We start from the raw sequence: 16,493 nt of genomic DNA, 5'->3' as shown, positions 1-16,493 counted from the left end.
CAAGATTTGAAAGGGATTTAGTCCTGCCATCAAATGGCGTAACTCAAACTGTTCTCAGGGAGACACAGATTTGAAATTGGTGATTGTTCTCTACCTTTTGCAGGTGTCTGCACATTTGAAAACCCACAATCCACTCTTTGAAGCAGATATACCAACAAGTTAAATAACGCCTTACTGGTGAAATTGTAAAATTCAGTAAAATCAAAAGGATGTTTCCTATGTAAATGCTATGCGCGCAGTAAAGTTACCCTTGGGTGCACAAATAGATTTGTGAATTGGAGGCCAACAGTCCTTTAGAGTGGCATACCTTTCTGCATAAAAATAGAGCACTATTTCAAAAATTGCTTTATTAGACGAAATGTTCTTCTAACAAATCTCGAGACCCTTCTGATTCCTGAATTTCCCCACCATTGCTGCCATGTTCCAGGTCTGAAATCAAATTGGTGTAAATAGTATGTATCATTGTTTCTCAAACCAATCAATACCTGTAGAGATGTTTGACTTTGGACAGAGGCCTCGAATACTGAGAGGGCCCTTAATATTGAGTTAGTCATTGCATCAAAATGGGCACCTTGAAGTCAGGACAAGTCCTCTGTGTCTAAGGAATGTTTATAGTGAAGCTTGACGCACGAGGAAGCACATTATGATGCCAGGATTAGCAGGTTACCTCAGGATTGATTATGATGCCTGTGTCAGAGGAAGAGATCACCAGTGGTCTGTGCCTTCAGAATACATTTCACCAGAAGACCTGTATGCTGGACAGCTATAATGACCAAGTGGTGTGAAGCTGGAGTGCATTATATAACCTGAGATTTCAGATCTAAAAAAAATCAGGAAGATGTATGTAATATTGTAGTTCCTTAAGGTTAGGGGTGCTCATGCACTAAGGCGTATTATGTTGCAAGGTTATAAGCAATTATGACACCTTGTGAAGATTATAAACTCCATTTAGAAACCACTGCTGGTTCTTGCTCGAGGCCTTTTCTTTGCTGCGACATGTCCAAGTGTTTTTCGTTGATCGCAACTATTGGTTTGTGGCTGTTGTTTTCCTGCCTACATTGGCTACCAGCGAGGAGTTGTTTGATGATGGGATGTTTCCTTTAATTAGAGATATGATAGGTCCAGTGGTGTTTGCCACCTTATAAGTCTATTTCTCATTAAATGGTGTTATCCAGCCCATCCTTAGACCTCCATGTGACACTTTGAAGACCATTCCCTATAGGTTTTAATTTGAACCTCATTGCAAATACACTGTGGCAATTTCTGGACTCCAGATTTGCGGGTCGTGCTTTCTAATTACTGACCAGTCGTGGCTCTTATACAGACTGCTTTTAAAGTCTTGATATAATATTTTTCCGGACAGGAAACCGCCTAAGAACATAATTTTTCTATGTCCTCTTAAACCCATGGAGGCTTTTGACTCCACCATTATCCATTGCCCTGAAGAAGTTCTGTACCAGGACGAAACGCATTGGCTGTACTGTATGTTTGAACTGGACTACGTGAAATGAAATTGGAATAAAGAGAACAACTGAGGAATCCTTTTCTCTTTCTATTAGATATGGACTTTATATTTGTTCTTACTGATCCAATATTGTTGTGTGGTGCACCTGTGATTTTGGTTCAACCTTGTAAATATTTACCCAGTTTTAGTGAAGGAACAGATTCCATACATTCAGGAGAAGGCGTTTATACATTCAGACAGTGTTGTTGACTTAAGAGAAGCATGTGCAACAACAAAGAAGCAATCAAGGTTTTTAAATGGGTAAATAATTTACTCCATAGCAGCCAAAGACTGAAGCCGAATGTCCGAAACCTCAGAAAAAAACCTTAGAGTTCAAATTAGTCCATAGTGCAGAGAACCTTTGAACTCTTAAATATTATTTAGCTATAACTGATTGTGAATAAGTATTGTTAAATCCTAAATGTAATCAGTTGGCAAACTGACTAAATTACTGCCTTTCCAGTCGAAATAGAGAAGATGAACCAGACTTCATCTGATGTTTGTTCAGCGAAAGATGTTCCAAAGCAGTTGGTCCGGAGCAAGAACTTTGAGCTGAGCTAAACATATCACTGATCTTCTGCAACCTCATGTCTGCTGTAAAACACATTAGTATCTTTCTTTTCAAGAGAGCAGGAACAAGAGGCATTTCTGACAGTGAATAGTTAGTAACTGTGACAGAGAAAGATTTTATCCACAAAAGCTACCCTGCCTCACACTCTGGAATCTAAATGATTGTGAAAATGACTGCATTTCTGTATAAATACAGGAGGTAGCTTTAATGTGCCATATGAATGAGCAGAGGTTACTAAATATATATCTACCCATTTACTCAACTTAGTTGACTTTTGGGCAGGTCTTAACCAATATTAACTAATTGCAATTGAATTGGCTCTGGATTTTCAGTCACTAGTTAGTCATGACAAAAAGAGAAAGTAGTTGTTGGGGGGGGGGGGGTGAGGGGGGGGGGGTTGCAATTATTTAGTGAATTTTCGAATATAAGAGGAAGAAACCAAAACAAAACCATGTATATGCATTACAAGAACAAAAAGTATTTAGCAATATTCATAAAAGGTTATAAGAAATAACTACGGGGGAGTATCTGCATAGACAATAACTTTGTGATGATTCAAACAGGTGTTGTCATATAAAAAACAAAATAATGATATGAAAAATGTAACACTTTAAAATGCAAATCTGCTCCGCATTTCCAGAAAAGGGCCCCATATAGAATCAAAATGAGAAAGTTTATCATTCAGTTTATATATAATTTTTTCAAAATGGCCCACTTCAAACATATTTTTAACCCTGAGTTAAATTTTGGAACAGTATCTGATTTCCAAAAACGTAATATGTTGATTTTAGCCAAGTATTCAACAGTAGAAAGCCATTTAAAAGTATGTGTAGGAATAGACGTCAGACCTGCTATATCATGTAATAATGATAATCGAGGATTAAGAGAGCAGTAAACAGGTGAATATTTCTTTAAACCGCTTTCATTAAATAACCAGACAGTAGTAATTCTAGATCATTCCCATAATATATGAACTAATTCACAATCTTGTTCTTGACCTCTCCATCATGTAGAATTGGGACTAAGTTTAGCCGCATGAAGTTTAGTGGGAAACCAGTGCCACTGATGTAATATTGTCAAATAATTACGTTAATCTCGAACATCTTTGTTATAATATTGCCATATTATAATCCATTCTTGAAATAAAGTAGTGTTCAATCGGGAAGACCACTTGGATCTCAAATTATAGGATGTTTCAGTTGAAAAGAAATATTTGATTAATATAAACTATATACCTGAAAGTGTGAAGGTATTGTGCAGTTGGTGAATAAAGGAGCATGAGACTGAGGTTGAATTGGGAGCAGAAGTTAATTGAGTAAAATTATGTACCTGTGATCCTGAAAGATCAAACTCCTCCTTTAAGTCTGCAAAAGATTTTAGCAAATTTAATTATGTAAACATGTCGGATGTTGTATGTACTTAGTTGTAACACCATATATGTCAATTGTTTTCTTTCCCCATATACACTAAATATCAGCACTATACATAACAGATCTGGAGAATATAATCAAGCCTCAGATGTTTTAACTGTATGTGCTTTTTGCCATGCAATCTGGGAAGAGTATATAGTGGGGTTAAAGAATTCTGTAAAGCGGGGAATCTTAGTGTAATAGATAGCAGGAAGAGTATTGGTTTTAAGTAAAGATTGTTCAATTAAAATACAATGTGGAATATCCCGGCATATTGAAAGCATATAAATAGTGGGCCAATTGTTGCGCTATCCAGTAATTTCTGGATGGAGAAAGGCGTAAACCACCAATCAATGAAGAAGAACAGGGCTTTGAACGACATAAGTGAGGTCGACTACGCCCCCCCCCCTCCCCCCCCCCCAACATAATGGGATGTCATGGAAGACATTGCTTTAAAAACAATTGTAGTTGCAGGTAAAGAAATCATATCGAATATGTCATTAAATTTGGAAATCTTATTCATTTTTATAATTTGTATTCTACCCCAAAGTGATAGGTTTAAAAGAGACCTAAGTTGAAAATCTGTTTACCTAAACAATGATAGGATTTTAATTATCCATCATCATATGTTTCAGACCGGGGTTGAGAAGGATCCAAAGATATTTTAATTAGGAGCATTTCCATTTAAAAGTAAGGACACCAATAGAGACAACAGTAGTAATATTAATCCTTGGTAAAGCTTCGTATTTGGACCAGTTAATTTTATAACCTGAAATGGACTAGGAAGTAGTTAAAAGACAAATCAACGAGATGGCCGAGGATTCCAGTTGTGAAAGAGTCAAAAGAATATAATCTGCATAGAAAAGACTTTCATTCCACTAGCAGAGGTGGAATACCTTTTATATTCGTATTCTGCCTTACAGTGATGGCTATTGGTTCCATAGCAATAAGAAATAACAATGGACATAATGGGCTTCCCTGTCTTGTGTCACGATAAATATTGAAGTGTGAGGAGATAAATCCATTACATGTAATAGCATCTGTAGGAGAATGATACATGACTTTCGTCAAAGTAACAAAGGTCATCCTTTAAATAGTACGAAATACGTATTTCCACTCCACTCCACTCTATCAAAAGCTTTTTCTGTATCTGATAGGACATTTTCCTCTGTATTACCACGCAACTGCCATAATAAATGTAATATCGTACGAAGATGATTAGCGGAAGAACAACCCGAAACAAAAGAAACCCGAGAAGGATGGATGAGAGATGCAATAACCAATTTGAGCCGGGTAGCTAAGATTTTTGCTAATATTTTAACTTCTGAATTTATTGGGGGAAATAGGTCTACAGCTGGAACATTCTAAGGGGTTCATACCAGGTTTAGGAATAACAGTAATGCGAGGATGTAGAAAATCAGGAGGCAATTGCCTCAAGTGTAGTGTTTTCATTAACACCATCAGTGCTGCAGCAATTCCCCCTCTGTACTGGCTCTCATTTATTCCCATTGTTCATGACAAGCTCAGCTCGTCATGAGCACACGAGCAGTGTACTGCATGACGAGCTGAGCTCGTCATGAGCATCGAAGGGGTTAAAAACCGATCTCCGGATTGGGACTGTAGGTGTTTTAGTGATTTTGTTGAATTTAAAGGGAAAACCACCTTCACCAGGACCTTTACCATAAGCAGAATTGTCAAAAGTCTTAAATATTTCATAGATTGTAAATTCTCATTTTGAGCTTTCGCTTTGTTCGTGTGTTACTTTTGGAAAACTGGACATAGCTAAATGGAGCCTCCCTTAGTATCTGAACAATTTAGAGAAGTATAGAGACTCATAATATTTTGGAACGATAATACTTCAGAAGGATAAGTAGATCTCCTCTAGAATTTTTAATAGCATTATTATAGGGATTATTCTGGTTGACGCAACTGATAAGCCAAATTTCTCCTAGCCAATTAGATCAAGGATCATGGTATCTGATGAAGATAAATGGGACACTAAACTCCTTCAGTAATAATGCTCGGAGGAGAGACTTAGATTGTCCCAAATTAAATGCCCTGAGTGATGTAGGGCCCAAAATAAGGGGGAATAATCAGGCACATCACAGTCTCATCCAAAATGTTGAAGATCGAATATCAGGCTTCTTACTTTCCACATCACAGAGCATCGCATTCCTGTCAGTCTAATTTCACCATATTTAAAGCAGCCATGGGTGAAAAAAACAACACAACCACTCTTAATTGCCCCACATCAATGTTGACTCATAGCGAGGCAGGCGTGAATGAAGAAGCCGAATAGCAACCTCATCTGTCATTGTGGCTCAACAACAGATCGCCATATTCCGCCTTGATTTCAGTTGACTCTGCCAGCCATTTCCTAAGTGCTGTTCTGCTCCACACTCCCGACTCATTAACAGGTCCGGCTGCCTACTCTAGTAGTAAACATTACAAGGAAAAACATAGCGGGAATCCAATGTAGTGAAATACTGGACAGAATAAGAGGAAAGTTAGCATGGCACGGGCTCAACCTCTGCTGTGATGATCCAATGCTGGGTTGCCGTCTTCTGCAGCTCCAAGCACCATTCTACCCTTACGATCAAGAAGCATAGTGAAGGAGGCAGCCATAGGTAAAACTGTTGTGGGAAACGAAGCCCCATGATATCCTAAGACAGAGTCCAATGCCAGTACGAGGTGAGGTGAGATGAGCGGGGATGTAGAAGCCAGTCCACAGCCTCATCTGTGTCCTCGGAGCTCTAACGGAGAAATGCCGTATTCCGCAGCATCAAGCTCAGCTACCGCGGTTGTAGAGTTTGACTTCTTGAAAACAGTAAATTCAAATCACACTTGCCTCCATTATGTTCACAAACTAATCATCAGACACGTCACTAAGAGTCATAGGGCCATATGTATGAACACATTTTCCCATAGACACAGAATGGGTAAAATCCCTTGATACATCTGGCCCTTAGTGAAGTATGATCACATGCACTTTGCATTCTAACTGACAGTCAGTGACTGTTTATTTTTGCTGAGATGATCCCAACCTAGTATTCCTTGGGTATTCCTCTCTGCTGATCTACTCAAAGCCTCTCCAAGGGTAAATATTTGTGACTGGTCTTATAAGGCTGTCTGCAAACAGAAGGAATGCTCAGAATCAAATGTTGGTGTTCGAACACCAACATTTGATTCTGAGCATTCCTTCTGTTTGCAGACAGCCTTATAAGACCAGTCACAAATATTTACCCTTGGAGAGGCTTTTAGCAGTCAGATGTGCTTGGGTGTAGGATAGGGACAGAAAAGTACAAACATGAGTGTATGAATAGCATACAGTATAAAAGTGGCAAACCTAAAATAGGTAAATGAATGAGACAACGCTTATATGAAACAAAAATGCCATATAGATTAAAATAACAAGATAATTAAGAGTGGACAAGGATGTCAACCTATAAGAAAACTGAATTTCCAAATACATTTTTAAAAGCTTTAGCAAGAGCATCTGCTCAGTGGCACTGAAGTATGAAGGAGCCCTTCTCCAGTACATTAGTGTAGAGGAAGTGTGCCACAGGAGACTTGGTTTTAATCTCCACTATGGATGATGCATTGATAAGCCTATTCTACACCTAAAGATTTATTGCCCCTACTTAATGTTTGTAAAGCTGTGCACTGCGTATATTTTTCCGGTGAATGACTGCAGCTAATGATTTACCAGAAGTGGGTCTTTTTTTCACAAAAAATGTGAGTGGACTGTTATATTGAAGTCTAACGTTCCATTGAGTCCCATCACTAACATTACAGAATAATACCTACACAGGAGCAGCTCACAGTAACGACATCGAATAATTAAATGGCTAACATTAGCCTAGCTACAATACAAAAAGCAAGCTACTGATTGTTCTTACAACCAGTGTGGTCTTAATTGGTGCTGACCACTAAAAAATGGAGTTCTAAATGTGATAGCAAGCCCATCAAGAGAGTGATCCTGATAATTTTGTTTAGGAACAATTGTGACCTCTATAGACTTACATGTGTGCGGTTCTGACAAATCTCATTCAAACTGAAGTAGTTTGACCTCTGGCTGCAATTGTTGTTTTCGATGGGTAGCTTTGTAGCCTAAGAATCGCAAATTGAGACCAACCCTCAACTTGTAAGCAACTAAGTCTATGTCGTAAGAGGTTCACATTTCAACATTAATGATCAACTTGTTCATCTTACTATAATGCAGATGTGTATTCAGTTGTCATTGAAGCCCAATTTCATTAAGATGTATTCAAACAAAGTCATTAGCATATAGCAAATATCCTCCATGCCTTTACACAGCTTTCGGTGAATCATCTTGCAGCAGCCAGAATGGAGAGGATGTAAGACTTAAAATCCGAAATAACTGCGGTGCAGGAACAACGCCTTGCTTCTCCAAAATGGGCCAGTTGTCTTTAGGTACCTATTTGTATCTACTTGTAAGACGCCTGGCTAATCCGAAGTCCCTCTAATTTTCCCATAAGTTCCCCCTATCAATGAAATCAAATGCTGTGTTAAAATCTATAAAACACCCACAAAGCTGACAATAGCTTACCACAGATACTTCCATGCAAATAAATGTAAAAGTATAATCTAGAGCTGTATCCCTGCTCTGAAACCACTGTGGTTATTAAGGACTAATGGCTGATTTAGATCTCAGCGGACGGGTTACGCCATTACAACGGTGACTGATATAACGTCAGCTGAAATATAAATCTCATAGGCTATAAGGTGATTTATAATTCTTCCGACTGGCTATCCATCACCATAGTGATGGGAGTAACCTGCCCTCCGAGATCTAAACCCATTCATAAATCTGTTGTTTAACCCACATTTCAACTCCCATTGTTAAGCGATGTTAATGAATAATAGTTTGGCTGTTTATGACTGCATGTTTATATTGGTGTTTCATTATTGTGCATTACCATGAGCCATTCTTTAACCAACCCACAAGAATAATGGGTATATCAACTATGATGGTTCTCATTAAGTTTTTACACAGTAGTTGACTGCTGTCATTTAAACATGTTTGCTAAATGATGTATTTATACCATTTGCAGATTGTCACACTAGTTAAGAAGAATCCTCTCTTGGCAGATGAAGAAGCTCTGCAAAAATGCTCCAGGGTGTTGGACTTAATTTGTGAAAAGTGCATGAAACAAAGAGACATGAATGAAGTCTTAGCTATGAAAATGCATTATATCAGTTGCATCTTCCAAAAGTGTATTGGATTTTTAAAAGATAAAGAAAATAAACTTGATGACCTTATCAAAAGGTAAGAAATGAAAATATTTAATCAATCAAGAGAATGGTAATATTGAGTTGTGATATGGGGTGTTTAAAAATCATCTCTTCTTGGAGCTTCAATGTTTTTCAAGTTTAAGTGAAATTATAGCTCTTCTATGTGCCTTGTGGTGAAAGAAGCAATTTTCACAACAGGAAAACTCTTGTCAAAGTCAGGAAATGCCCACAAGCATGCTTCCTAGTGAAAACTCCACTCTTCTATATGGTTTCATGGAGAAGTCACACATACCGGGGTTTATCTATAAAAATAAACTGGCTTACAGCCAGTTTGTCTTTTGCATGGTTTGGCTCTTTAGCTATGTATGAATCAGCAATGTGTAGAAGGATTTAGCAGTGCAGCAGGATTCATTTTAGCTAGCAACTGAGTATATTTGTACAGCTGGTTAAGGAGGCAATGTGAGTGGAAGAGGCAAAGACTGGAGTGATGGAGGTTGAGGAGTGCTTGAATTGGGAAGAAAGGTATTTAGGATGCATGGAGAAAGTGAAACAATCGGTAGATGGAAATGGAGCAGAAGAAAGCAAAGATGGTGAAAGAAGGTATAAGTGTGGTAGGAGAGAATGGGTGAAATACAGATGAGAGGAAGAAGAGATTGCAAGAATGATGACATAACTTGTGGAATATATAACCTTCAAAGCAGTTGCCTGTAAACAGGGAGAACTACACTTGTATTCTTGTATAATGTTTTTCTGGCTGGATGCCTGGTGGAATTAAATTGCATCAAAATAAAAATGCATTGTACCCGCACAATTCAGTATCTTACTACAGTTTACCTAGTGAATTTTATTACTTCACACGGGCTAGTTTTCTAGTTTCTGTTTAGCAGGATTGTAGCTTTATGTCACCATGGCTAATTTTCTATTTGCATTTGTTTTGAAAATGTTATAGCAATATTATGTTTGTATTACCATAACTGAGGTATGTTTAAAGAGTGCATCGCATATTCTAGTTGATTTTTAATGTGTATTCTTTACCTACGGTATTTAAGGGTTACAGTTTGAATAATTAAATGCTTTGCTTTATAAATAGCCTACTTCGAGGCAGAGAGACTGATGGTTTTCCCATTTATCAAGAAAAGTTTATTAGAGAGTGCATTCGCAAGTTCCCCTTTTGTGAAGCTACACTTCTCCAGCAGCTTGTAAGAAGTATTTCTCCAGTAGAAATGGTAAGGATTGAATCTTGCTCTGTGGTGTATTAACGTGCAAGTTACATTTTTTTGGCTGGGTTTCTTTTTTTGTAGTGCTCGTTGCACTAAAGCATTCTGCTTTTGAGGGTGTAGAGTGTTGAGACAGAGGGTAAGTAGAGGAAGTATATGTACAAAAATAATGTAAGAATTACAATGTACAGCATATACCTACATCTAACTTGTGGGCCTTAATGGCCAGTTGTAACACTAAGCCTCCGAAACTGTGGACATTCAGGCCAGGGATGTTCCAGGTAACTATATTATGCTTGCTGTTCTGTGTCTGTGTCATGCTGTGTCAGCGTACAGCATATACCTACATCCAACTTGTGGGCCGTAATGGCCAGATGTAACACTAAGCCTCCGAAACTGTGGACATTCAGGCCAGGGATGTTCCAGGTAACTATATTAAGCTTGCTGTTCTGTGTCTGTGTCATGCTGTGTCAGCGTACAGCATATACCTACATCCAACTTGTGGGCCGTAATGGCCAGTTGTAACATCATCATCGAGGAATCTTTATTTCGGCATTTTGCCATAAAAGAATGCAGGTTAAAACATTATACAAGAATAATGATAAAGTGATTAAAATAAACACGTTACAATATTGGTAAAATCATTCGTGGAGATGTGGCACGATTTCAGTAGGACAGTCACATTAGAATGAACACCATATTAATAAAATCATTCATGATGGAGCGGCACAATTCATTAAGATAGACACAGTATTGTAAAATCGTTCATGGAAGAATGGTACATGATTATAGTATATTAAATGAGCCTTAACACCCATTAGCAGAAAATCGTCTGCGCTTAGTCCACATAGCTAGCAGAAACCGAGAGACTGCAAATACAATGTGCCTAGAGGTATCAGTTTTTAAAATTCTAAAAGCATATGTACACTGTACGGAATCCAAGTTTTTGCATAAAGGAACTAGCCAGTACTTCCTGGGTTTGCAGTATGCTGGGCAAAAGAAGAGTACATGTAGTTCCTTTTCTAAAGTACAGCTACACCCTGGACATGTTTTAATAGTAGAGGCTGTCCATTTGCTCGTTAAAGCTCTTACGGGTAAAGTACCATATCTCCATTGTAAATAAAGTTTCCCCGATGCACTAGGATAGATAACATCCAAAAAGTCCTCAAAATAGTAAAAATCTTTGATTATTAAAAAAGAAGTAGTCAGGGTGCCGGCATGGGGCATAGACAGGGCAGCAGAGCGTTTTTCATTGACAAAAATCCTGGTGAGCGACTTGCGTGTGACCTCATGGCAGGTCCTTTCCAGATCATACCACAAGGCAGGCAATCCCAAGCTTAAAAATTCCTGCTTTAGAGATATAAGCCACAGTATTTTTGCTGCACTATGATGATGTAATATTTCCTTCAGTTCTAGCCTATAATTCAGCAGCTCTGGCGTTATCCAAAGCCTGTGCCAGAACCTAAGGGGTTTAAGTGCTAATTCGACTTCAATAGGTCTCAGCCCCAATTCCAACCTTAAAGGTAGAAGCGGGGTGCCACCCCATACAGGATTGCAGCCCTCGCCTGGGTCTTATAAATCTCCAACCGGGGTTTGATGGGTTTGAATGTCGATGTGTTGGAGAGCTTCAGAATTCCCCCCGCAAGCTGGGCCAAGTTTCATTTGTGATTTTACTTGTTGGGGGCCCCATGACAGGTTTTCATTTAAGGTTACCCCCAAGTACTCAAAGGACGTTACCCTTTCTAGACGCACTCTGCCCAGACTGGGATTCGGACGGGTGGATGCCGGTGGATTGAAGATCATGAATTTCGTTTTGTCAACGTTTATCTCCAAGCGACGGCATCTACAGAAATCCTCAAAACCGTCCAACACACGCTGTATCCCCATGGGAGACTTTGAAAGAAGCAGGGTGTCGTCAGCGAACATAATCGCCGGCACCCTGCTGCCTGCCAACTTCGGCGCGTCATTATTAGGTACACCATCTAGATGAGCAATTTTGCCGTTTACGTAAAGGCAGAACAGGGTAGGTGCTAGTACGCACCCCTTCCTCACCCCCCTACTTAGGGAACCTGGATGATAGAGCCCAATCCTCCCGCATCTGACCTGTGCGAAGTTACCTTCATGCAACCTCATCAACACGTTCAGGAGTTTTTGTGGGACACCCATTTTCTGGAGCACGGACCACAGTTTTCCACGAGGCACTAAGTCGAAAGCGGAGCGGAGGTCCACAAACACCATGTAGAGGCTGCCACCCTCTATCTTCGCCGTTTTCCAGAATAGTAATATTAGGCGGAAGATTTGATTCATGGTGGGAGTGTTCCTCCTGAACCCCGCTTGATACAGGCTGAGGACTGCGTGCTCCTCCAACCAGTCCTGAAGGCAGTCTAGAATCAGCCGCGCGAAATTTTCTGCGGGGCATCAATGAGGCTAATTGGTCTGTAGTTGACCGGGAGCAGAGAAGAGCCCTTCTTAAAAAATTGGGACCATCTCTGCTCCCAGCCAAGTACAGGGAACCTCCATGCCCCTCAGTACTGCTTTGAAGATGATACGAAGGTAGGGGCCCCAGATCCTAGGTTGATGTTTGAAGAGGTCTCCCAGGAGTTTGTCGAGGCCCGGGGCTTTTCCCGCTGCGAGTTTAGCTATTGGAAGACATACTTCCTCTATGGAAAATTCTAAATCGTCGTACTGGTCAGGTGTATGGGGGTAACGAAAAACTTTCCGTGCCCGAATCTACTGAATAAAGGGCCTTAAAGTGGTCTTCCCAGACTTTTGCCTCAATGTTAGGTTCAATGGCAGATTTAGGTTCTCCGCTGCCTTTACTGACAATTGCCCAGAATCTGCGAGCATCCCTGGAATCTAGGGCACAGGATAGATTTGTCCACTTATCAAGGTCCCAGTCTTGCTTGGCATGTTTCATGATTTCTTAGTTCTGGGTGCGCATAGCACGGATGAGGGGTTTATTGCTGCCAAGCTTTAAGGCCTGAAGCAGCTCTGACCTGGCTGTTCGACATGCAGCATTATACCAGGTAGATACAGCAGCCCTCTTTCTCCGATTAAGCACCTGTGGATTAAGAACCTTGAGTAAGGTTCATGTGCAGAGGCTGCATCTTTTCATTAAAGTCAGGAAGGGGAGGTTGAGTGGTTAAGGCATCAACCTCCACAAACAAGGGAAGAATTGAGTAGTATAGTTTATGATAGTTCTACTGGGGACTCCATATCTTTTCCCACTTGACCCCTCGTCTATTATTTGTTAGAATTGTATTGTCTCCTACATCTTCCTGGTCTCCCACAACTTCCCCTCCAGGCTTAGGGCATTGTGGTCGCTGTCAACCCTAGTAATTACCTTGAAATCAATAACCTTAGACACCAGCCACGTCTCAACCATAATATAGTCAAGGCGCTACTCCTGTCCCGTTTTATTGAAGGTACACCTCGATGTAGTGCGGCCGTTACATGCCCTAATGGAATGGTTTAAAGTTTGGGCCGTAATCTGAACCGCTAAAGGGGACCATGTCCTGGGTATTGGAGATTGGCTTAGGGGTATCGCCCAGTGATCGTCCTCTGCCATAAGAGCACCTTCGTTCCTCCCCTGAAGGGGCTCGTAATGACAGTTCAGATCGCCAGCTACCAGGATATGAATGTCACTAGTAATGGTGTGCAAAAAAAGCGACAGTAGAAGACTCGCTGGATATGCTTACTGGTTCTGAATAAACATTCACAATAGCAAGCTTGAAGAAGTTTGACCACTTCAGGACAGGACACATTGAACGTCATCTGAGTGGGTATTCACAATCTCGGCCGTGCAGCCCAGATGTAAACCAACCCAGATGGTAAGGCCTCCTGACGGTCGCCCCTTGGGGATATGGGATAACACTAGGCAATTGGTCAGACGTTAACTCAACAACTCCCCCAGGAGTGCCATGCATTTCCACCCGGCTATGCTGTAACACTAAGCCTCCGAAACTGTGGACGTTCAGGCCGCGGACGTTCCAGGTACGTATATTAAGATTGCTGTTCTGTGTCTGTGTCAACTGTGTGTGTTCAGGCCGCAGACTTTCCAGGTAACTATATTTAGCTTGCTGTTCTGTGTCTGTGTCATGCTGCATACTTAGTTGAATCGTGACAAAAAGCATCAGTAGTGCAGCCACCTTTCTGTGTAGACCTGCAGACTAGTGGAATACATGCATTAAACTCAATTAACTTTGTCTGTTTAATGGGACAATACTTTGATCTCGGCACCTTCCCCCCCCCCCCCCCACCCACGTCATGCCATCCCTAACTTAGCTATGATGATTGCCCCTGGTCAAACCCTCCGCTAGGAAATTACATAAAAGAACCATAATTAACGGTATCATCCCTCAAAGAAAAAGTCAAAGTGTGGGATACACTCGTAGGCAGATGTTGCCTGCGACTGCAGACTACTGATTCTCAGCAGTCTGCTCGTACGGGAAACAACTTTTACAACGCAACTTTTACAACGCACTACCATTACAACAAAACTTTTACAACGCAACACCCATTACAACGCATGCCAAGTTTCGTAGTAATGGCATGTGTTGTAAAAGTATGCGTTGTAACGACATACATCCGTTCGTACCCTCCGTCCAGCATCAAGCTAATAGTATGCTTCCAACTAACGCCCAGCCCGAGCCACTAATTACACCCAAAGGTGTATCAAGGTAGTCCTGGTTATGTATCTTGCCCAGAGAAACAGAATTGTATCTCCCCAGTCTAGTGATACACTTATTGCTTCTTGAACAATGCCACCCTTCCCCAGCAGCTTAACCATTCCCCCCAAGTGCGCTGCAAAGTGGCAGTAACCCTATCTCACTGAGCAAAAAGCTATAGAAAAATAGGAACAATTAAAAGATAGTCTTATCTGGAAGTTATATGCTATCAGTCTTAGTCCTGTTCATCTAGGCCACCACCAGTCGCGCCCTCATGAATAGGAGTTGCACTGGGGTCTGCATTGTCTCTCGACCACTCCTTCAGTGCCTTCTGCAGGGACTTGGGGTCTGTGAAGATGCAGGATCTGCCTTGTCTATTGACCCGTAGCCTCGCTGGGTACAACCTGACATAGTCCAAGCTCTGTTCACGCAGCTGCTTTTTTAGAGGGGCAAATTGTCTGCTGGCCTCCTGTACTCTCATTGTATAATCGGAGTATAGCGAAATGGATGATCCTTCATAGCGTCACGTCTGTTTCTCTCTGCCCCCCCTCAAAGCCGCATCCCTATCTCTATAATTAACAATTTGGCAATGATGGGTCGCGGGGGTGCCCGGGAGCCGGTTGAGCTTCTGCTGCGCCCTGTCCACTTTTCCCATATTGGCCAGTTAAGTAATTTTGCACCAGTGGTGCATCTGTTGGAGCTGGATGCCTGTTAGGCGCGCACGTGCAGGATTTCGCCGATCTCTCTGTCCGCCGGGGAGGTGATAGCTGGAATACCTCCGATATCCAAGTTGGAGAATGGCAGGCCCAAACTGTGGGGGGGGGGGGAGTGGGGGGGGAGGGGGGGCAGGCACGTAGGCAGCTCCTGGGCACCGCTCACTGCGAGGGACGCGCTATGTTCCAGAACTCTACTACTCTGCACTTATGCCTACTGTATGCAACCGGCCTCTTCACTGTATGCAGGGGCCAGTTGCCTCGAGCTGCCAGAGCATGTTTATGCACAGTCACAGCTCTTCACCAGGACCAGGGAGCCTCAAACTGTACAGCTGAACTGGCCAATGTCAGGCGCCCGCCTACCGGGTTCAGCAGCTCTCTTGTGAATCTTTATTAGTCCAGTGAATCTCCCTCTGTCTCAGTTACTGGAAACTACCCCGCAGCCTATTCTTCTACTCGCTGCAGACTTCAGGAGAGTTCGCAAAATGGCAACGGCTGCCTATGCACTACTCTTTAAAATGGCGCTGCGCGCCAATTCGTAGCTCCAGTCTGGGGCAGAGATGAATGTTATTTAAGTCTCTAGGGCATCTTCCACTCAAGACCGTTCCCCAAAATTTCAGCGTAGTTCTGGGGCGCCTCTCCAACCGCAGCCAGCAACCGCTGTTGCCGCCGCTTAGTCTTATTCTCAGGCAGTGGGGCCAGAGCCGGACACCCTCCGCATGCTCACTGTGCCGCTGGGTGTTGTGGGGATGTTCCAGGTGTGAGAGAAATGTTCTCGACCCGCAGGCGCCCAGTGTAGCTGGGTCCAAGTCTATGCAATGCACCGCTCACCGGCGCGCGCGTCTCCTCTTCAGGGCATGCCCCTGCATGTCATTCCCCGGCGCAAGGCCTTCGCACACTCTCCTCGCCGCCACAGCTTCAGGAGGCACCAGCTATTCCGAAACCTCGCAGGGTGCTGGCAGATGTTTCTGCACCTGGAAGCTATGTGTATGCGGGGCTGTGCAGCCAGTTTTCCGCAGGATGCCCTATGAATAGTGTGTGAGCTGGACAGAGCTCTCAGCTTATGCGGCCATCTTGGGCGCAGGCAAGCTTCGTCCCCCTTGTTAGCAAAATGATTATGGTGTTACAGAACACTCTGTAAACATTGGAGGAACTG

The 16,493-nt window shown here is 42.0% G+C and overlaps 1 protein-coding gene across 2 annotated transcripts in view; it reads left to right on the top strand.

Annotated features, from left to right (window-relative positions):
- The window catches only part of ANKMY2 (ankyrin repeat and MYND domain containing 2), a 125,804-nt gene that overhangs the window by 35,746 nt on the left and 73,565 nt on the right, over positions 1-16,493 (top strand). For both annotated transcript variants that reach the window (XM_086941970.1, XM_086941969.1), the window contains exons 6-7: positions 8,560-8,774; positions 9,831-9,966. In XM_086941970.1, coding sequence (XP_086798096.1) covers positions 8,560-8,774; positions 9,831-9,966 — 351 coding nt within the window. The remainder of the gene's footprint in view (positions 1-8,559; positions 8,775-9,830; positions 9,967-16,493) is intronic.

Source organism: Lissotriton vulgaris, chromosome 10, assembly GCF_964263255.1.
Source record: "Lissotriton vulgaris chromosome 10, aLisVul1.2, whole genome shotgun sequence".
Classification (NCBI taxonomy): Eukaryota; Metazoa; Chordata; class Amphibia; order Caudata; family Salamandridae; genus Lissotriton; species Lissotriton vulgaris.
This window is presented reverse-complemented; position numbering and strand designations above follow the sequence as displayed.